This window comes from Rhinoraja longicauda, chromosome 31, assembly GCF_053455715.1.
Source record: "Rhinoraja longicauda isolate Sanriku21f chromosome 31, sRhiLon1.1, whole genome shotgun sequence".
Classification (NCBI taxonomy): Eukaryota; Metazoa; Chordata; class Chondrichthyes; order Rajiformes; family Arhynchobatidae; genus Rhinoraja; species Rhinoraja longicauda.
In genome coordinates this window covers 16,861,478-16,884,631 of record NC_135983.1, presented here as the reverse complement: position 1 = coordinate 16,884,631, position 23,154 = coordinate 16,861,478, and the positions used below count along the sequence as shown (strand labels likewise).

Here is a 23,154-nt window from a genome sequence, read left to right as displayed (position 1 = left end):
TGACCATTCCATATGAGTTGACCTTTCCCGTTTACCTACTTGCAGATACTTGAGATGGTCTAAACAGCTTGGCCTGATCCTGTCATTGTCCATGCGGGATTAATGTTCAGCAGCGGTCATTAGAAAATAGAGGTGGACGAAGCTCACGCCATACCATCCCTTAAAAGACTTGTCTTTCCTTCACATGTATAAAATGATATTAATGTAAAATATGCCTGATTATGTTTGTAGTCTATTCAAAATATTTGAATAGCTTCCAGGTTCTTTCATCCTAATGCTAGTAGACTATTTCCTCTTTTGGGCTTTGCTAAGTCAAAAGAGTTTCCAAATCCACAGGACAAGATGTTGGAAATCCAAAGTGCCAAATGTCAACTTGCTCCCGGTGGTGATGGGAGGCTTATGCACTCACTTATGCTCCTCCGATGTTGAGAAAGGCTAGGCAGACGCGTCATTGGGGTTATCAAGTGGGCACCTACTTTCATCGACGTTTCGCTGATTGGACCCACGACGTCTCCAGTAGGCTCAGCAGTGCATTCTGGCGTCCCAGAACCACCCCCCTCTGCATCTGCCTAGCCGGCTTATTTGGGAGATCAGATGGGGTCTTTCCTCTTCAGCCAGAGCCACTGGCTACTCCGCTCTGCCACCCGTGATATTTCCTTGATAGCCTGATGTAAGGCTTGTCCGCTGATCCCCAGGTCCTTCATCAGTCTTACGGTAGATGTTGCCACAAATCTTCGACATCCAACTTCTACCGGGCAGATCTTTGCTCCCCAGCCCCGCTGTTCTGCCTCCGCTGCAAGCTCTGTATATCGCAGATTCTTTCTTTCGAAGGCTTCCTGCACAGCATCCTCCCAAGGGACTGTGAGCTCCACAAAATACACCATGCGCTGAGAGTTCGACCAGAGGACAAGATCAGGCCTCAAGTTGGTGATGGCTATCTCTGATGGAACTGTAAGCCGTTGGTCCACGTCCACCAGCATCTGCCAATCCCGGGCTGCCTCCAGCTGTCCAAACTTTGTCCTTGGTGGAATTTTTCGTTGCTTTTGTTCCCCCTCCCGAACAAAGGCAATTGGCATAACTGGGTTGGTTGTTCTGGGCGACAGGGCATTGTTGGTTGTTCTCCTGCTTTCCAGAGTCGCCGCCAGGCATTTGAGCACTTGATTATGTCTCCAGGTGTACCCTCCTTGGGAGAGGCTTACTTTACACCCAGTGAGGATGTGCTTAAGCGTGGCTGGTGTTGAACACAAGGGGCATGATGGATCTTCGCCCAGCCATTGGTTGAGATTTTTTGGGCTAGGAAGGACATCATAGGTTGCCCGAATGAGGAAACTTATCCTGCTCGCCTCCATCTCCCACATGTCCTTCCAGCTGATCTTCCACTTTTCCACACTCTCCCATCTCATCCACTGGCCCTGTTTAGCTTGCGACACAGCCTTGGCACACCTACTCGACGACTCCTGTCGGAGGACTTCGGCCGTGACCAACTTCCGGCGCTCCAGTGAGGATGCCTTGTTCCAGCAAGGTCGCTTTCCGCCAATCCCCAAGCCACTTCTTCCATGTTGGACTTGCCCAATCATGTCGCCTTGGTGGAGAGCAGATTTTGCCTGCTGTGTCGCATTCTTAGCCGTCCACTTCTTTCCTGTTGCCAGGGTTGGGGCAGCAGCTCGGATGACAGTGTCCCTCGATTCTGCCAGGGTCATCTCTAGTCTGCCAGGGTCATCTCTAGTCTGACTTTAGTGCACTTGAACTCCTCTGTGAGGCTAGAGAGAGGCAGCTGAAGTACCCCCTGACCGTACAAGCCTACGCTGCTCAGGCATCGAGGAACACCTAACCACTTTCTCACAAAAGAGCTGATTGTTCTTAGAAAATAGAGGTGGACGAAGCTCACGCCATACCATCCCTGAAAAGACTTGTTTTTCCTTCACATGTATAAAATGATATTAATGTAAAATATGCCTGATTATGTTTGTAGTGTATTCAAAATATTTGAATAGCTTCCAGGTTCTTTCATTATAATGCTAGTAGACTATTTCCTCTTTTGGGCTTTGCTAAGTCAAAAGAGTGAAGAGTATGTACCGACAATGGAATTCTTACAAAGGGATTCTTACTCATTCTAACTGCGAAGGGAGGATTTCAAAAGATGGAGGATTTCAACATATTTTCTAGTTTAAGGTCAGCGCCGAATAAACATTGTTTGGTGTGGCCAAATCCACGTGGTGTAGACTTGAAAAGGAAAAGAAAATTGCAAGACCAAATTGCAAGACAGGTGAGAGACCAGGGAATGAATGAGACATTCACTGCCATCTTTTTAAGAACTATAATGGAAAAAGGGTGGACTACATAGAACCTTGACATTAGGTTGGTGAACTTCAGGATGTGGATATCCTTTTTATTTGTGTAGCTCACAAGTTTGTTTACTTCTAACTTTTTGTGTGTGGTGTGATTTTTTTTTGTTTATTTGATTTTAAAAATATTTTTCCTTTTCAAAGAATTTTGTCTGATAAAAGAGGCCACCATTCTATATTTACAAATGGGCATTTAATTGACTTCTTCACCCTAAATCCCTGACTCAAAAACTTTGTAGTGGATAAAGTTGTTGGTCTTGCAGGAAAATTGACTACCGTGCAATGCAACATTATTTATTTTAAGGGCTAATTGTTCAGTTGGAGATATTGGGAAAAATCTGGAAATTGAACTATGGTAACAATATGACCATTGACCAGGAAAGCAAAGGTTTTTTTTGCTGCCTGAGGAGAGATTAGGATAGTTCTTAAATTACAACTGGAATGGTATTGGATCATCGCTAAAATACTTTTTTTTTAAATTGGAAAATATCCTCTAAGCACAGCTTTTTCTCCAGATAAATTACAACCATTTTTATTAAACTATATTAGTTAGTGCTAAAACAATGGTGATTAGGCAGAAAAGATGACATTAAATTCTTTAAAATTGCATAATAATATAAAATAAAATCCAGCCCACATCTGTGGAAAGAAACAATGAATATTTTATGTCCAAGATTGTTTGTCAGAACTGGGAAAGAGGTAACAAGAGAAGAGCAGGGAGGACACAAGAAACTGCAGATGCTGCAATCTTGAGCACAAATCAAGGTGCTGGAGGAACTTAGCAGGTCAGGCAGAAGCTATGGAGAGAATAGAGAGCTTACATTTCAGTTGGGACCATTTATCAGGAAGGAATGATAGGACAAGGGAATATCTGATAGGAAAAATTATTACCTGTTAGACTTTCTCGCAACTTAAGCAGAAGATCATGGCGAGAATCCGTATCGTCACCAAGTAGTTAGCACAACTTAAATAAATTTGCCCTGCATTAATAACAAAAAATGGAGACATGCATCAGACCAGGCAAAGTACACGGAGAGCAAAACAAAGTTAATGTTTCAGATCAATGCCCTGTGGTTTTGTTTAGCTTTACCTGGGGAATGGTTAAAATGTAGAAGTTGTAGCCAAAAGGAGATGTTGAGGTAAATAAGATATAAGTATTTAAGGGGAAATTTGATGGGAAGTTCTGAGTAAAAAGTTATACCATTAGAGTTAGATTATAATAATAATAATAATAATAATAATGCATTACATTTATATAGCGCTTTTCAAACATTCAAAGACGCTTTACAGGGATTTCTAGAATTATGAAGAATGTGAGGAGATTTAGAAATGGCACAGATGTTTGTATCAATTCATCTCAGAATGAGCTGTATCCAGTGCTTTTTTGTTTGTAGACAAAAAGGTGCCGGTATGAATATCAATTTAAAAGTTGTTACATTTATGAACACTTTTTCCCATTAATGTACCCCCAGCCCCCCATCTGTTTTTGATTTTGTGGCTAATCAACTTCTAATTTAAACTAATAACTAAAAGATAAAAAATCAATGCATGCTTAAAAATGTGAAAATCTAGTTTTTAACTTTTTGGAGTTGCCAGTACGCAGTACCAGCATGTACCATTACAACAAACAAGAACTGGCTGAATCTATGCAGCTGTCAGCCTGATGAAAGGTCCCGTGAAAAAACCTAAACTATCCACCCCACCCCCACAGATGCTGCCTGACCCGAGTTCCTCCAACACTTTGTTTTGCTCAAGATTCCGGCATCTGCAGTTTCTTGTGTCTCCTCTAGCTGTATCTATGTTGCACATTGCATGGATTTTTGTGCAATTGTTTAGCACTTCTCTTTGAAAATACAACATAAGCCACACATAAATTAAAATGCAGATGCTGGAAAACTGAAATTAATAGACAAAATGCTGGAAACATGCCAGATAAAAAGATTTTCAATCTGACATATGTTTTACTTTCTGTAGATGCTATTTGACCGGCTGAGTGTTTCCAGCATTTTCTGTTTATAAACCTCGTACATGTAGTTCAAAATAGGACAGGAGGCACCTCACGATCAAACAGATACAATAAGGTTGGTCCAAAAGTGGAGCTTGCATCAAATGAAGGAGGGAGAAGCAAAGAGGTGGAGTTTAACTGGAATTGGGAGCAAGCGGTGAATTATTTCTACATTCCAAGTAGTAATGACCTCCCATCTCGGATCCCACCAAACCAAACTCATTCTTAGTTCTGAGAGACTGATCCGAGAATGACGAATGGGTGCTGGAACAATGACAATGTAAAAGAAGGAATTGGTGAAATCCTGAATTTTGCAGTGTAGAAAAGAGTTGTTTGGTTCGCTGTGCCTGTGCGGGAGACATTTATGAAGGATTTGCCAGAACCATCTGGTGGAGGCTGACAGGAGTGGAAATGAGTGGTTGCAGTTCAATCTAATGCCAGGTTTGAAACTTAGAGGTGAATAAACAGATTTTTAGTGCTAAGTGACTATAGAACAAAGCAGCTTGTGGCTGGATGAGACTTGCTTAAAGTATTACCATAGGAAATGTTGGGCATACCTTCTGGTATTAAGGTTTGGGTACATTGGGGCTAATTTATTCTGCACACAGAATAGCCCACAGCTATTTCAAATAAATTACCATCCACCATATAGGTTTCATGGAGTCATAAAGTTATAGAGTGATACAGTGTGGAAACAGGCCCTGTGGCCCAACTCGCCCACACGGGCCAACAATGTCCCACCTAAGAGTTTATAAGAGTTTTTTTTTTAATTGGTTGTTTTCTTTGAAGAATTGAGGAAATTATGATAGAGGTATGCAAAATCATGATTGGTTTAGATGGGGTAGCTTTTAGTTTTAGAAGAGGCATAAGGATGGTCTCTAAGGGCGGGTTTAAATTTATTTGGCCAAAAAATAAAGGGTGATGTGGAAGTCGATGCCTCCAGAAATGACGTGAGCAGCATCGACCTGTGTTTGGTAATTGGATTGTTATTTGAGAGAGAATAGTTTGCATGGCTATGAGGATAGAATGAGAGTGACAGAATTACTCTTAGGAGTTGATCTGTATTCAATGGGTTGAGTGGCCTCCTTTACTGTGATTGAATTGATTGACTGAATGATGCAACATGGAAACAGGTCCTTCAGCCCACTGAGTCCCACGCTGACCATCGATCACCCGTTCACACTAGTTCTGTGTTATCCCACTTTCACATCCACTCCCTGCACACTAGGGCCAATTTACAGAGGCTAATTAACCTACATATCCACATGACTTTGGGATATGTGAAGAAACCGGAGCTTCCAGAGGAAACCCGTGGTCACGGAAAACGTGCAAACCCCACACCGACAGCATCCGAGGTCAAGATCGAACCTGGGTCTATCGAGCTGTGAGGCAGCAGCTCTACCAGCTGCTCTATTGTGCTGCCCTGTGTTTGCAGTGATGGTTGAAGAAGGATGTTGTTGATGTGATGTGGCCCTGTGGAGGAGATTCTATTTGTGAATAAAAACACATTCATAATTAGTCGGCAAGTATTATACTTGGACACTCGCCCTATAATTACACGGGCGAGGATTCTCCTTTTTGTGATTGACCTGGCTGGGCAATCATTGCCGGTGGCTGGATCCAGACCTGCTTTGGTGCCATATGCCTCGAGGACCATGTAGATGGTGACTGAGCGAGGGTCTGTGAGCAGAGGGGTGCAAAGGCTTGGCTCAGCTGCAGTAGTGGGCACATTATGATGTCTCCAAACAGAGTTATAAACATATTGCTGGAGGAACTCAGCAGATCAGGCACCATCTATGGAGAACATGGATAGGTGACGTTTTGGATCAGGACACTTCTTCATAGGGCTAGCAAATTGTGAAATAAAATCTCATTGCCTCCCCTTGTCCTTCATCCCAAAGAATGCAAAACATTTCTCCAGGATTTTTTTAAAATGTGGGCAGTCTGAAATGCAGTAGTAAACTGGCTGATATTTTGGTCTCGGTTCATTGCAATGTCTCGCCATTTTCTTCTTACATTTTGTTTCTTCTCTGTTGCCTCTATTTTTGTCACACCTCTTTCCTGTTTTTATTTTTCTTGATAATCCCAAATATCACTCTCCCATTATTGCATCAAATACCCCTGAGTAATCAGAAAGAAAGCAGTGTGGTGCTACAGGAAACATGATAGGAGTTTGTGTAGCAATCTCCCACAAGCATCAAAGGAGTAAGTAACCAGACCATCATCTATTTTCAATATTAGTGAGAGGGCAATGTAGGCCAGGGCACTAGGGGTGAGATTGCTCTTCTGTAAGTAGCCAATGTAATCAAAGACTTGTCCCATCCCAGTCGTTCCTTCTTCTCCCTGCTTCTCTTAAGCAGAAAATGCAGAAACTTGAAAGCGCGCACCACCAGACTCGGGAACATCATCTTCCTTCTGTTATCGGGCTTCTGAACGGTCCTTCCATTTGCTAGGCTATAGCCCAATTCACCTCTACACTTCCTTTTTGCTCTACTTATTGTACATGAGTATGATTTATCTGTATTTGTGTGTCAGTTTGGATAGCATGTAAAACAAAGCTTCTCTCAGTACCTCGGTACAAGTGGCATTAATAACCTAAATCTATACTTGCTGATGCACACCATTTTCAAATATGCCACCATTTGCCCTGTGAAGACGTTCAAGGAAACGAGAAAGCAACTAACACCTTTTTTTATTTTTGTCTTTTTTATCTCAGTGCCGCTGGTGTCCTCCTCAAAGTCAAGCTCAATGTTAAACGGAACTTGAAATTGAACAACACAGTCCCAAAAATCTTCCATGAAGTTGTGCAGAGGCACCCGGATAAGACAGCGCTTATATTCGAGGCGACGGGTGCTGCCTGGAGTTTCCGGGACCTGGACGAATACTCGAACAGAGTCGCCAACCTTTTTTATGAGCAGGGCTATCGCACTGGTGATGTGGTGGCCCTTTTCATGGAGAGCAGGAACGAGTATGTGGGACTATGGTTAGGTTTGGCCAAAGTTGGAGTGGAGTCAGCACTGATTAACTTCAACTTGCGGATGGACGCTCTAACTCACTGTATCACCATCTCCAAGGCCAAGGCCATTATATTCGGCAGTGAGCTGAACGATGGTAAGTGCAACATGACTGCATTAAACATGCAGAACCAAAGGTGACAAGTAAGTGACTTACTTCAGACTCATTTTAAAAGTGAGACATGTCATTTATTTGGAAGATTCTCAAGGATATGGCCAGAACTCGGGTGCCTGAGCTGTAGGGAGAGGTTGGACAGGCTAGGACTTTATTCCTTGGAGCACAGCAGGCTAAGGGGTGTCCTTATAGCGGTGTAGAAAATTATGAAGGGGATAGGGTGAATACATAGTCTTTTATCCAAGGTATGGGTATCAAAAACTAGAGGACATGGGTGAAAGGAGCAAGGTTTAATAGGCACCTGAGGGGCAACTTTTTCACACTAAAGGTGGTGGGTAAATGGAACGAGCTGCCAGAAAGGTAATTGATGCAGATACTAAAACAGCATTTAAAAGACACTTAGACAGGTACATGGATAAAAAAGATTTAGAAGGGTATGGGCCAAATGTAGGTATATGGGGTAGCTTGATGGGCCATCTTTATGGATGAATTTAGCCGTAGAGCCGGTTTCCATACTCTATGATTCTATGCCTAAAAAAACACATTAATTTTTGTAGACCAGATCATGGTGGCCCAAAGCATTTTACAAGCAATTAAGTTTAAAAAAAAAATTATTGTCTCCCTGGTATTGTCAAAAACACTGGTATTGTCAAAAACACCGCTACCAATTAACATGCACTAAGGTCTATACAATAATGATCTGTTTTCCATGATATTAATTCAATTGACACATACAACATGAAAACAAATCCTTTGAGCCACCAAATCCATGCTGACCATCGATCATAGGTTTGCACTAGTTCTCTGTATTCCCACTTCTGAGTGTACAAACCCGCACGTCTGTGGGATGATACCGGAGCTCCTGGAGGAAAACCACAGTCACAGCAAGAGTGTGCAAACTCCATATGGACAGAACCCGAGGTCAGGCGCTGTGAGGCAATAGCTCTCCCGGCTGCACTACTCTGTTGTTGCATTTGGATAAATACTCTCCTCCAGGACACGAGGGAGTATTTGATTTTTTTTGTTTCGGGTGGAACTAAAGCATTCTCTGTTACTAAGGGAGCAAACAGTCTTGTTTTAATTTTCTCCTAAAGGACGCCGCCCACAAAAGTGCAACACTCCCTCAGTTTTGTGTGGGATTGTGCGGCTGGAATTTTTTCCCATGTCAGCAACAGGATTTGAATTTGCAATCTCTCAACCTGGAGGCAACCGCCTGCACTTTCACCACTGCACTGCACATTGTACCTTAAAAGTCTTTATCTAGCTCACTTTTGAAAAATGTCCTTACACCTGTTTCCAATATTCTTTGAGTTCGCATACTTGCCGAGTTTAAAAATACAGTATAATGCATTTTTTCTTCCCCTTCCGATGTCCCTCCCTCTTTGGCCAGTCTAGCTGAGTGAGCAGAGCCAAATGCGCTGTGTTCTGAAGGAAACAAGGTCAAAAAGAATACAATGTTCAGAATGCATTAATAATTACACTCAAGGCTAAGTGACTTAGCTTGATGCTACCTTAACTAAGGTTGAAAGAGTCCAGGTGGCTTTTTAAATTTAGTTTTGAGGTATTCAGTGATTTAATGGTGGGGAAAAAAATACTCTTCTTGTGTCCTTTGTGATCACCAGTGGGATTGGAAGTCATTTTACTTATTCATGTTTATGTCAGTGCAACATGACACGGCAATTTCTGCGACTCTTCCTGGTCTGTGTTGTCTTCGATTGGGTCAGTGTGGTTTCAGGGCATATTCTTAAAACATTTTACAACAGGCGGTGCTGGCTCGAAGGGCCGAATGGCCACCTCCTGCACTTATTTTCTATTAACAGGAAACAAATTACAAGAATTCAGTTTATGGGCAAAAAAAGGGGTCTCCACCTGAAAAGTCACCTATCCATGTTCTCCAGGGATGCTGCCTGACTTGCTGAGTTTCTCCAGCACTTTGTGGTGTTTTGTTTATTTAAAATAATGTAGAGTTCAACAGAAGGCTTGAACTCAAAATAGATTCATATCAACCTCATCATTATGACGTAAAATGTGAGCAGGAGGCGACGGGAACTTTGTCTGATGTGATTTGGCTGATGCCAATCTTGCTTCTCGGAGATCTACTCCAGGGACTTGCACAAGTTCCAGGCTAGCATTCGAAATGTGGTCTTAAGGGAGCAGTGCACTATTTGAGATGCCATCTTTCAGATTGGCCATGGAACTGTATAAATGAACTTTCTCCAGTATTTGGCCAAAATTTATTGCTCAACCAACTGAAATTACAAGTGGTCTTTACTGTAGCCTTGAGACACAAGAAACTGCAGATGCTGCAATCCTGTGCAAAAGTGCTGGAGGAACTTAGTGAGTCATGCAGCATCTGGGGACGGAACGCACAGATGACATTTCGGCTCAGGACCCTTCTTCACACTGTCCATTCCTTCCTCGGGTGCCTGGCCCGCTGAGTCTCTCCAGCACTTTGTGTATTATTATTACATTGCTGTTCATGATGTTGCCACACTGCCTATATTGAAAGTACTTCACTGGGTGTCACAATGTGCAAAAGACATTTAATGGCTAAGCAGAAACTTATCTTTTGGCAACCAAATTCTTATCTGATTTTGTTCATTACATACTAATGAGTTCCTCTTTTCATAACGCCATCTTGCCACTTTTCCCCCTTCCCTCAACCATATGACTTCCCACAGGCAAGGATCCCAATCCAAGTCTGAATATTAATAGAAACAGTCTCAAGAGCAGTATACTCTAGGAGCTGGGAATGTGATATTAAAGGAGAAAATACTGGAAATTCTCAGGTCAGGCAGGATTTGTGAAGGAACTAAAAACATGACCTGTTTTTCGTTCTCCATAGAAGCCGTCTGACATGTTTTTCCAGCATTTTCTGTTTTGTTTTATTGCCAGCTGCCGAGAAGTCAGATTTGTGCCTTGCATTAATGCACAGGATTTGTGCATCATTCTGGTGTAAAATTGAATGTCAGCTCTACAGTGTGCAATTTGTATGCCCCAGTAATGCACTGAGCATTAGTATAAGCAGCTGAGGAATTAAGAGCATCCTCGTGCGAGGGGTTTGACATGTAAAGAAGAGCGGGAAGCCAGAGGATTGGGACTCTTTTAAAGAGCAACAGAAGATAACTAAAAAGGCAACACGGGGAGAAAAGATGAGGTACGAAGGTAAGCTGGCCAATAATATAAAGGAGGATAGTAAAAGCTTCTTTAGGTACGTGAAGAGGAAAAAAATAGTTAAGTCAAATGTGAGTCCCTTGAAGACAGAAGCAGGGGAATTTATTACGGGGAACAGGGAAATGGCAGACGAGTTGAACCGGTACTTTGTTTGTATTTTCCTTAGTGAAGACAGATCCAAACTCCCAGATGTTCTAGTGGCCAGAGATCCTAGGGTGACGGAGGAACTGAAGGAAATTCACATTAGGCAGGAAATGGTGTTGGGGAGACTGATGGGACTGAAGGCTGATAAATCCCCAGAGCCTGATGGTCTGCATCCCAGGGTACTTAAGGAGGTGGCTCTAGAAATCATGGACGCATCGGTGATCATTTTCCAATGTTCTATAGATTCAGGATCAGTTCCTATGGATTGGAGGGTAGCTAATGTTATCCCACTTTTTTAAGAAAGGAGGGAGAGAGAAAACAGGAAATTTTAGACCAGTTAGTCTGACATCAGTGGTGGGGAAGATGCTGGAGTCAATTATAAAAGACGAAATTGCGGAGCATTTGGATAGCAGTAACGGGATCGTTCCGAGTCAACATGGATTTACGAAGGGGAAATCATGCTTGACGAATCTTCTGGGGTTTTTTGAGGATGTAACTAGGAAAATGGACTGGGGAGAGCCGGTGGATATAGGGTACCTTGACTTTCAGAAAGCCTTCGACAAGGTCCCACATAGGAGATTAGTGGGCAAAATTAGAGCACATGGTATTGGGGGTAGGGTACTGACATGGATAGAAAATTGCTTGGCAGACAGAAAGCAAAGAGTGGGGATAAATGGGTCCCTTTCAGAATGGCAGGCAGTGACTAGTGGGGTACCGCAAGGCTTGGTGCTGGGACCGCAGCTATTTACAATATACATTAATGACTTGGATGAAGGGATTAAAAGTAACATTAGCAAATTTGCAGATGACACAAAGTTAGGTGGCAGTGTGAACTGTGAGGAAGATGCTATGAGGTTGCAGGGTGACTTGAACAGTCTGTGTGAGTGGGCGGATGCATGGCAGATGCAGTTTAATGTGGATAAGTGTGAGGTTATCCACTTTGGTGGTAAGAATAGGAAGGCAGATTATTATCTGAATGGTGTCAAGTTCGGAAAAGAGGACGTACAACGAGATCTGGGTGTCCAAGTGCATCAGTCACTGAAAGGAAGCATGCAGGTACAGCAGGCAGTGAAGAAAGCCAATGGAATGTTGGCCTTCATAACAAGAGGAGTTGAGTATAGGAGCAAAGAGGTCCTTCTACAGTTTTACAGGGCCCTAGTGAGACCGCACCTGGAGTACCATGTGCAGTTTTGGTCTCCAAATTTGAGGAAGGATATTCTTGCTATTGAGGGCGTGCAACGTATGTTTACTAGGTTAATTCCCGGAATGGCGGGACTGTCGTATGCTGAATGACTGGAGCGACTAGGCTTGTATACACTGGAATTTAGAAGGATGAGAGGGGATCTTATCGAAACATATAAGATTATTAAGGGGTTGGACACGTTAGAGACAGGAAACATGCTCCCAATGTTGGGGGAGTCCAGAACCAGGGGCCACAGTTTAAGAATAAGGGGTAGACCATTTAGAACAGAGATGAGGAAAAACTTCTTTCAGTCAGAGAGTTGTAAATCTGTGGAATTCTCTGCCTCAGAAGGCAGTGGAGGCCAGTTCTCTGAATGCTTTCATGAGAGAGCTAGATAGAGCTCTTAAGGATAGCGGAGTCAGGGGGTATGGGGAGAAGGCAGTAACAGGGTACTGATTGAGAATGATCAGCCATGATCACATTGAATGATGGTGCTGGCTTGAATGGCCTACTCCTGCACCTATTGTCTAAAAACCATGGTAGAGTGGAGCAGATGAATAGGTGATGATTGAGGTCAGAATGTTCTGTGAGCCCTGTAAGTTACCAGTGGGACACATCAGTTTTCTGTGAAACTTCAACGTCAGGAAAACAACCCTCCTCTCCTCTCGCTGCTCTCAACCTTCCCCGCCATGCGACTGGCACGAGGTGACATTTGGACAGGAAGGGGTTCCAAGGCTATGTAGCAAATGCAGACAAATGTGGCTAGCCCAGAAGACCAACTTGGTCAGCATGGACAAGGTGGGCTGAAGGGCCTGTGTATGTTCTGTGTACAGTAAATATATTGCAAACAAGAGATTAGACAATATATCCTGGATTCAGGATATTGTATATAGTGCATTGGGCCTCCTGGCATGAGGAGATGAGAGGTTCTAATCCATTTGAATATGTATTTGAGGCTTTGGTGCACAAAACGAGGTCATTAATGGATAGTTAAATCTGCATTGGGCCTCCGTATATCACAACATTGACGTTCCTGAGGAACACCTGTGCGCTGCCAGTTTGCAAAGACTCGTTTGAAGGGCACAATCTGGTAATAATCAGTACCCGGAGAGGCTTGTTCTTGCTGCTATATTTGAACACACGGATTCCAGCATCATTGCTCCCTGTGTACACAGTGGATTTACAAATCCGCAGATACTGTTGGAATAAAAGTGAAGCTCTTTTTTTCTTCCTCTTTTCTGTCCCCTTTGTGAATGCCATATTGTGTTTGTGCTCTCTTTAGCACTATTTGAACATCTTTCCTCGTGAACTGAAAATAGTGAGAGTGATGGACGGCATCCAGGAAAGCTGGTGGGCATTGAGCAGCAAACTCAGTAAAACTCCCACCTCGGCAAAAAGTTGAACTGATATTTTGGTGCAGACCTGAGGGCATGACACACTGCTAGAGGTTCAGGTTTATTATTGTCATACTTGGGTACAGTGAAAAACTTTGTTCTCCATGCTATCCAATCAAATCAAATAATACTATACTTGAATACATAGAAACATAGAAAATAGGTGCAGGAGTAGGCCATTCGGCCCTTCGACCAGCACTGTCATTCAATATGATCATGGCTGATCATCCAAAATCAGTACCCTATTCCTGCTTTCTCCCCATATCCCTTGATTCTGTTATGTCTAACTCTTAATGCAATTAAGCCAAACTCAAGTACAACAGGTAGAGGAACTTGGGGCGAGGGGAATAACTTAGGCAGCATCTGTGGAAGGAAAGAGTCTGAAGATGTTTCTATTCAGGGCCCTTCTTCAGATAGATTGGTGCTAGGTTTATGAACAATTTTGTTTAGATAAAAGAAAATTGCTAATGGGATCTGTGTTTTCTCTCTGGTCTTAATGTTCTTGACTAAAGTCAGATTTTGGCGCACTCAGTCTATCTTTTAGTGGCTGTGAACAAAAGAGGGAATTTTATGTTATCAGTCTTGACAATCTGCCCAAACGTTTGTATGGTTGGTGTAATAAATCTCTACTGTGTGATTGGGATCATTTAATTTACCTGCGAGTAACATATCCACTCCCCTTTCACACACTTTGATTCCCATGTATTAGGTATATTTACTTTAATTCTTAACAGCCAGATTCGTCAGTCCTGGTTCTGTTCATAGTTACTGGTTTATTCTACAAACAAATGCTGGAGGAACTCGGCGGTTCGGCAGCTTCTGTGGAGGGAATGGACAGACACCATCTCGGGTTGGGGCCCTTCTTCACACTGTTTTATCCTGTGGTGTTTCATGTGGATGGTTGAATTAAGGTGAGGGGACAATCTCCCTGTTATAGTTTAATTTAAAATTGGAAGACTTTAATTTGTTGGCATTGGCACCTGAGAGACAGGAATAAATAAAGTGTATTTTGACTCCACCGAGATGCAGATCTTGGGTATTTTGTTCAGTTCCACATCCTAGGAGATGATGCCTCTTGGTGATTGTCGCTGAGCGGTGAGATTAGTTACTTTTACTGAAGAATGAATAAACTGGCATATTTCCACAGACCTTTTCATTTTGTTGCAGTTTGGAAAAGTAAGGAATTGAGAACCTGACTGACTGTAACCTCCTGCACTAATAATACTCTCAATGTTGGCAGCAAACTCAATTCGGTGCTTGACATATTTATTCACAGCAATAATTTGTATAGGTTTGGCACATTTACTATTGTAAAGCACCACAAGCTTCAAAGGGAACATAATCAGACAGAAAATGGCTCCAAGGCACATTTGGACATGCCACTAAAAGCTTGCTCAGGAAGTAGCATTTAAAAGGGAAGGAAAGTAATGAGGCCAAAAGCATTGGGAGGAAATTCTTGGACCAAGACTGGCCACCAACAGTCAAGTAACGGGAGTGGGCAATAGGCCAGGGATGGAGGAATGCAGAGTCAGAGTCACAGAGCTATACAGCACGGAAACAGGCCCTTCAGCCCACCTCGTCCACGATGATCAAATTGGCATATTGGGCTGTCCCATTTGCCTGCATTTGGCCCATATTCCTCTAAAGCCTTCCTATCCTTGTGTCCATCCAAATGTCTATTAAAACTTCCCTGTGATCAAATCATCAAGAACAATGTACCATGCCCTCTTCAATTCTTTTGGTGACCTCTTCAAAGGCTGAGATTTGTGAGACACCACATTTCCCATGCAGAAAGCCAGAGATTTTGTAGCTTTGGGCTGGGATAAATGGTGGGGCGGAGTGGTGGAATTTGAGCAAGAGAACAAGAATGTTAAACTTTAAGATGTTGATTGGTGAGTAAATGAGTGTAAACGGGAGTGATTTGAGAATGTGAAAGTTAAACCCTGCATCTAAGTATTTTTCAAATGAGTGAAAGAATGCTTTATGCCTTTCTTCCTGTTGGATATTAAAAGCATACCCTCCCATCCTTTGACAATTTGTCTCTAGCTTTTAAGCTAGATTTTTGCAATGCACCAAGTTCCACTGGAGACAGACACATGAGACTGCAGATGCTGGAATGCAAAACGCAAAATGTACGTTTCTGTGAGTCGGGACGCTTCCTCAGACTGATTGGAGTAGGGGGACTGAAGTAGGTTCCTGACCCAAATTATGGCCTGTCCATTGACTTGACATTTCTCTCCTCATTGGGAGCAGTTTTTACACACTCATCGCAGGAAACCATCAGGACTTACAATCAGCAATTTTTTTTCTCCTGTAGAACTGGCCTGCCATTTTTCTTTTGGTTTTCCTTCCATTTTGTTTGGCTGATGCAATTGCTGCCACCCACCCTCCCTCCCTCCTTGGACTTCCTTGACAATTGTCTGCATCTTTAGAGACAAATGGGCTTCCGAATGTTGGATGAAGAAAGGTCCGGAAAAGGGCAACTTAAAAATAAGGAATAAGTTGGGAGATGAAAAAAGCAAATGAAGGCATTTTTATTTGCTTCCAGAAGTGGATGTTCCAGGCAGGGCCATTTTAGAGGGTAGTTCAGAGTCAAACTTAATTTCTGTGGGTCTCGTGTTCCAAGTGCAGCTGAACAGCAAGGATACCAGATTTTATTCACTGAAGGACGTTGGTGTACTTGATGAGTTTTTATGACATTGCAGTATTTTTCTGGTAATTTTTATTCATAAAAGCCTTTTGATTCCTAGTTCACTTATTTAACCACATTTGAATTCCCCAAGAATCCAGGTAGGATTTGCACATATGAAGTGGGATGTTACTTTACGTCTCTAGATACTGGTCTAGTAATTTAACCACAAAGTACTTTTGGCGTAGTGAGATGGAGGATTAAATTGAGATATACAATTTATAATTATACAAATTATAAATTTACTATTAGTAAATAGTTGGAACTATTTACATGAGCAGGTACCAGCTAAATGTCTTCAGTCTAAGCGGGATAATTTACTTTACAGGGAGAGTAATAGCTTCAGTTTCAAACACTGGCAAGAGTCTTGCCTGTAACATTTTTGCTCCAGCCCTCGGCTTTCCATGCTTACCTCAATGTTGGAAAGTGACAGAGACTCCCCAAATGTGACAAGTTCAATTGTTTATTTTCTCCCTTCAGCTATCAACTATTGATCACTTTCTCCCATTAGTTCTATGTTATATCACTTACTCATCCACTACCTACACATTAGGGGCAATTTACAGTGTCCAAATAACCTATAAACCCGCATGTCTTTGGGATATGGGAGGAAACCCAAGTACTCACAGGGAAAATGTGCAAGCTCCACACAGACAGCACCCAAGGTCAGAATTGAACCCAGGTCTCTGGTGCTGTGAAGCAGCAGCTCTTCCATCTGTGCCACTGTCTGCCTCTCTGTTTTGCTCAAGATTCCAGCATCTGCAGTGTCTTGTGTCAGCAATGACTACTTCAGTAGTTGTAACATACTTTATAGGACATTGATAAAATTTATGTTGGCGAAATATTAAATCAAGGAAAGAGTCAAAAATTATCTCAAGAATAGGTAACAGTATAATAATAAAGGACTTTGAATTCTGAATATAAAGTGGTATATTGCATTGAAATCAAATTTTTAACGTGTTAGGAGCAAAACTGTGGGAGGTTACAGTTATCAGTTTTCCAATAAGACAATGTTAACATTCATAACAAAGTGTCTGGGGAATTGTGTAGAATTTGAGCTGTTTGCACACAAGTACAATCTCGGGGCAGATTTGCCTGTGGGAAGGCAGCTGCTAATTTGAGATGACTGGGTGGCAGTGCAGCTTGTCCTGCTCATCTCGTGTGGTGGGGGTGGGGGGGTGGGGGGGAGGTAAATCTGGAATTATAATCTGAAATAGCAAAGGCATTAGGATCTGAAAAATTGGGTCTACATTCTGTGATCAGTATTGCCAACTCAGTCCTAGTCAGAATAAAGCACAGTGTTATTGAACGTGCAAAGATAGATGAGGGGAACAGATAGGGTGAATGGACAATGTAGGGAAATCAAGAACTAGAGATCACAGGTTTACAGTGAGAAGGGAAAGAGTTAATAGGGGCAACTGTTCACGCAGAGGATGGTAGGTATACTGCCAGAGGAAGTAGTTGAGACAGATACAATAACAACTTTTAAATAAACAGTTGTACAGAAGATTGTACAGAAAGTTGTGCAGAAAATTCACTTGGACCATCTCCGACATCTCCCTATCGTTTTCCACAATTCCTCCATCTACGCCACATCTGAACCCAGGAAGAAGTTTTTCGTACTAGATCATCGGAGATGTCCTCATTCTTTAGGAAACGGGGGTTCCCCTCTTTCATTATAGATGAGGTTCTCACTAAGGTCTCCTTGATATCCCACAGCTCCGCTCTTGCTCCCCCTTCCCCCATTCGCAACAAGGATAGAGTCCCCCCCTTGTTCTCACCTTCCACCCCATTAGCGTCGCATGCAGCATGTAATCCTCCAACACTGTCGCTACCTCCAGCGGGATCCCACTACTGGCCACATCTTCCCATCTCCGCCCCTTTCTGCTTTCCGCAGAGACCGTTCCCTCCGCAACGCCCTGGTAAACTCGTCCCTTCCCACCCAAACTACCCCATCCCCAGGTACTTTCCCCTGCAAACGCAGGAGATGCATCACCTGTCCCTTTACCTCCACTCCATCCAAGGACCCCGGCCGTCTTTTCAGGTGAGGCAGAGGTTCACTTGCACCTCCTCCAACCTCATCTACTCTATCCACTGTTCCAGGTGTCAACTTCCGCCTTAACCTACCTGATCTCCCGGTTGCTCAGCACTTTAACTCCCCCTCCCATTCCCAATCTGACCTGTCAGCAATGACTACTTCGGTAGTTGTAACATACTTTATAGGACACTGATAAAATTTATGCTGGCGAAATATTAAATCAAGGAAAGAGTAAAAAATTATCTCAAGAATAGGTAACGGTATAATAATACAGCGCAGATTGGAGGAACAGCACCCCATATTTTGCTTGGGTAGCTTACACCCCAGCGGTATGAACATTGACTTCTCTAACTTCAAATAGCCATTGCTTTCCCTCTCTCTCCATCCCCTTCCCAGTTCTCCCACCAGTCTTACTGTCTCCAACTACATTCTATCTCTGTCCTGCCCACTCCCCTGACATCAGTCTGAAGAAGGGTCTCGACCCGAAACGTCACCCATTCCTTCTCTCCAGAGATGCTGCCTGTCCCACTGAGTTACTCCAGCATTTTGTGTCTCTTCAGTTGTACAGAAGTATGGACAGGAAAGGTTTGGGGCGATGGGCAAAACGGGTCGGCACGTCAGCATGGATGGTGCATCTTGGTCAGCATGGTCTAGGCTGGGCTGAAGGGTCTGTTTCCATGCTGTATGACTAATGTAAAACGGTTGACATTGGATCAGTATATATTCTGCCTGTTTTTGTTTGTGCCCTACCACCGCTGTCAACTGAAAGAAAAAAAATCACCTGAGGTGGATAATGGGTGTCATAAATCCTCGTGGTTAGGACCTATCATCGGGTGCCACACTTGCAGGGGTGAACCTTTGACCAGTTTAGCTGGCTGCCTGGGTTTTGAGAGGGAGGCAGTCTTCAGAAGGGATCCTCCCTCTTATAATGCATTACTCAAGCTGTCGCGGTGCTGTCTGCTTGTGGGTGTTTACCACATTACCAAATTCCAGTGTTTAATTGAAGGTTTGGTACTGTGTGGGCCGGTCCTAGAGATCCCAATTAAAGCTGTGTGTGTAAACCATCTGTGCAGGGTGTTATCTGCCTGAAGAGTTGCAAATTATAAATGAAAGGTCAAATTGCAGCCTACCTCAACTCTGTACAGAAAACATCTTTGGCTTTTTCGATTTGTCTCTTTCTCTGGCAATCGACTGAGTACTGGTTTCAGGAGAATTTTTGAAGGATAGAACCAAAGGATTTCACAACCACAACAATGAAGCGCATTGTTTAGCCCAATATACTGGGTAGCGAATTAAAGTTGTGTTTTTGTAAACTTTGTTCGAGGTTGAATACCTTCAGAATTCTTCTATCCTTTGCCCCTCTATCTACTGCATGACCCTAGACTCCACCAGCAGTCACCAGTGAACTCATCATGCTGCTCATTGCATGTTCCAGAAAGGAGATTGTTCTTCTCTCATTTACTTTACCAAATCTTCTCCAAATTTTGAGTCTTTCTGTTAGGCCATTAAGTTAGTTGATTTGATTGAAAGATGCAACATGGAAATGGGCCCTTCGGCCCAACGGGTCCATGCTGACCATCGATCACCCATTCACTCTATTTTTCAATTATTCAACTCTCTCATCCACTCCCTACACAGTCAGAGCAATTTACAGAGGCCAATAAACCTACAGCTAAAGCAACAAAGGAGTTTTTCAAAGCTAGAAAATTGCCAAGTCAATCACCCGATCTGAACCCAATTGAGCATGCTTTTTATATGCTGAAGAGAAAGCTGAAGGGGACTATCCCCCAAAACAAGCAGAGGCTAAAGATGGCTGCAATACGGGCCTGGCAGAGACAGTGGTCATCACCAGAGAAGACACCCAGCAACTGGTGATGTCCATGAATCACACACACGCATGCAAAGGATATGCAACAAAATACTAAACATGACTACTTTCATTTACATGACATTGCTGTGTCCCAAACATAATGGTGCCCTGAAATGGGGGCACTATGTATAAATACTGTTGTAATTTCTACACGGTGAAAGGAAAATGTATAAAAAAAGGTCTTTATTAAAATCTGACAATGTGCACTTTAATCACATGTGATTTTTTTCTATTACAAATCTCAGATTGTGGAGTACAGAGGCAAATAAATAAATGATGGTTCTTTGTCCCAAACATTGTGGAGGGCACTGTACATCTGCTACTGACAGCTGATTGTTTTTCTTGTGCTGCACTCCCTCTTTTCCATGATGGACCTGGTCCTACTGGAACCAGGCAATCTATGATTCCTCACTCTATACATTGTTGTAGGGAGAGTATGACTTTCATCATCTTTAAAGTTCTCTTCAAAGAGAAAATAACCTGCAAAACACAGATGGTCTTCTGGCCATCAGAAGACCTGCCTGTTTAATGTCAGATGCATTCTCCCAGTATTGCTGTGCAGTCAGTTATATCACATCATGAGACAGGGGTTAAGTTACTAGGCGAGTATCCAGATCTCCGGACTTTTGACCTAAAGATATAAACATGAATTTCACCATGGCAACTGTGGAATTTGGGGGTTGTTTTTTTTCATTTGAATTCAAAGTTCAAAAAAATCACCCATAATGGTGACTCTGAAACTATTCAATTGCCATAAAAATGTAATTTCCTTCAGAGAGAGAGAGAGAGAGAGAGAGATCTGTCATCCAGTCTGCCCAAGAAATGGGTACACATAACAATAAACAAAACTAAGATGTGCCATTCTTCCATGCTGAATGTATCCAATGTGCTCCGAGTTAGGATTCGTGAGAATACAGCCCTGCAAGAAAGGACATTGCTCCTTGACTCTGTGTGCTGTTCCAGAAGAGAATCTATTGTACTCGTACTTAGTATGATTTGAGTCATAGCATGCAGAACAAGAATTTCACTGTGTCTCTGTCCATGTCACAATAAACCATTGAAATGGGTGATCCCTTATTCTGATGCTATGCCCCTTGGTTTGGGATATAACACCAGGTGAAAGGTCCTCTTGGCATCCCTGTCAATCCCCCACTGGATCCCGCATGTGTCAACAACATTGTCTGTCATTCTTCTAAACTCTAGTTAAAGCCTCTTGGGAATGGTTCAGTTAAGAGCACTGGACAGTAACGAATGCAGAAGAAAAAAGGGGATTTCTCTGGTCTCCTGCAAGTAGCTGCACTGCCTTGCAATTCTAAATGAGTTGCTGTTCAAAACTTGCTTTACAACTGTTTGTTTAATAGCCTCACCTCCTCCAGGAACAGGAATGCTGGCTCACAGCCACCCCATCCCACAGTAAACCAGCACTTATCTGCACAGAGGAGCAGCTGATAGAGCTGCTGCCTCACAGCATCAGAGACCCAGGTTTGATCCTGACTTTGGGTGCTGTCTGCACGTTCTCCCGTTGACCAAGTGTGTTTGCTCCGGTTTTTACCCACATCCCAAAGACCTGCGGGTTTGTAGGTTAATTGATCTCTGTGAATTGCCTCCAGTGTGGAGCGAGTGGATGAGAAAGTGGGATAACATAGAACTAGTGGGAACGGGCAATTAACGGTCGGCAGGGACTCGGTGGGCCAAGGGCCTGTCTTCACATTATATCTCTAAACGAAACTAAACCGGAGTTCTTTTCTCTTGTGCTGTTTAACAAAAATAAAACACATTAAAATTAATCAGAAACTAATAAAACAAGATATAAAATGCCTACACTTTCTAAAAGGCCATCCTTGTGTGAACAGAACTAATGTCTTTACTTGGGTCAGTGTAGATGTTTTGACTGATTATGTCCGTGTGGCATGCTTGGCCACACTAAGGGCATTGTTTAAAAAAGCAAGCGGTTGCAGAAATTCAAGTACCCACTCCATTTATGGAAGGTAGAGGATGATTTGGCGATCCCATTATCACTGTCGCAAGCAGCTCCACATTCCACTGTAGTTTTGGCCCACTCCAAACCACACTTCCTGCTGTAGCCGCCGTTACTGAGTGCGTCAATTATAGATCTGTCTTCCAAGCAGGATGTGTAGGAAAGAACTGCAGATGCTAGTTTAAATCGAAGGTAGACACAAAATGCTGGAATAACTCTGCAGGACAGGCAGCATCTCTGGAGAAAAGGACTGGGTGATGTTTCGGGTTGAGACCCTTCTTCAGACATTCCAAGCAGGATGTGTGTGTGTGGGTTCACTCCAGAGTCTTGAGCCTGTAATCCAGATATGACATTCCATTACAGCAATGCACTGTTAGAGATGCCAGCGTTTAGAGGAGATATTAAACTGAGGCTCTGTTAATCCTTAGACACAACCATGAACAATCCTACAACATTAATCTGAAGTAAAGAAGGGAAGTTATTCTTTGGTAACCTGTGCTGTACTTTAGCCTTCTAGCCTAATTCTATCCCTAAGCTAATATAGCTAGAATATTTAAAAAATGAGACCTGATCTTTTTTGCAATGTTTGTGGGAACTTGCTATGTACTAACTAGCTCCTATTCCCATTAAGACAACAAAAAATATTGTAAATGCTACAATCTGGAACAAAATGAAGTACTCTGAAAGAACTCAGCAGGTCAAGCAGCATCTCTATGGGCAAAACACGTGAACAGGTCTTCCTCAGGTTACAAATGGCCAACTTGTGTACAGCCCTTATAATTGGAAGATGAGCGAGATGGATTTGTTGGCTGCTGGAGGCATCTTCTACCATGTGGGAACTCTGTCACATTTCTGATTTGCAAACTGTTCGGGTTGCGAAGCCTTCACAGGAAGGGAACCTGCCCTAGCCACGAGAGAAGCCATGTTGACTTTTCTGGTCAAGTCCCCGCATCAGTCTCTGCCGCATGAGTTGTGATGCGGGGTCTCAACCCAAAACATTGACGTACTCCTTTTGCCTCCAGAGCTGCTGCTTGACCCACTGAGTTCTTCCAGCATCTATGTCTTTGTTCCTATTTCCATCAGTATGGTTCAAAGATATTTGGATGATGATAAATGATTTGGGGCATCAGAGGGTGGGGAGTGTGAAAGAAATGTAAGCATGTCTCGGCTTTAGTTACCGTGTGGTAGTTGTGTGAAACAGTGGA

At 42.9% G+C, this 23,154-nt stretch overlaps 1 protein-coding gene across 1 annotated transcript in view; it reads left to right on the top strand.

Annotated features, from left to right (window-relative positions):
- slc27a4 (solute carrier family 27 member 4) overlaps positions 1-23,154 on the top strand; it is a 50,465-nt gene that overhangs the window by 6,794 nt on the left and 20,517 nt on the right. The window contains 1 exon segment of the mRNA XM_078426451.1: positions 7,067-7,461. Coding sequence (XP_078282577.1) covers positions 7,067-7,461 — 395 coding nt within the window.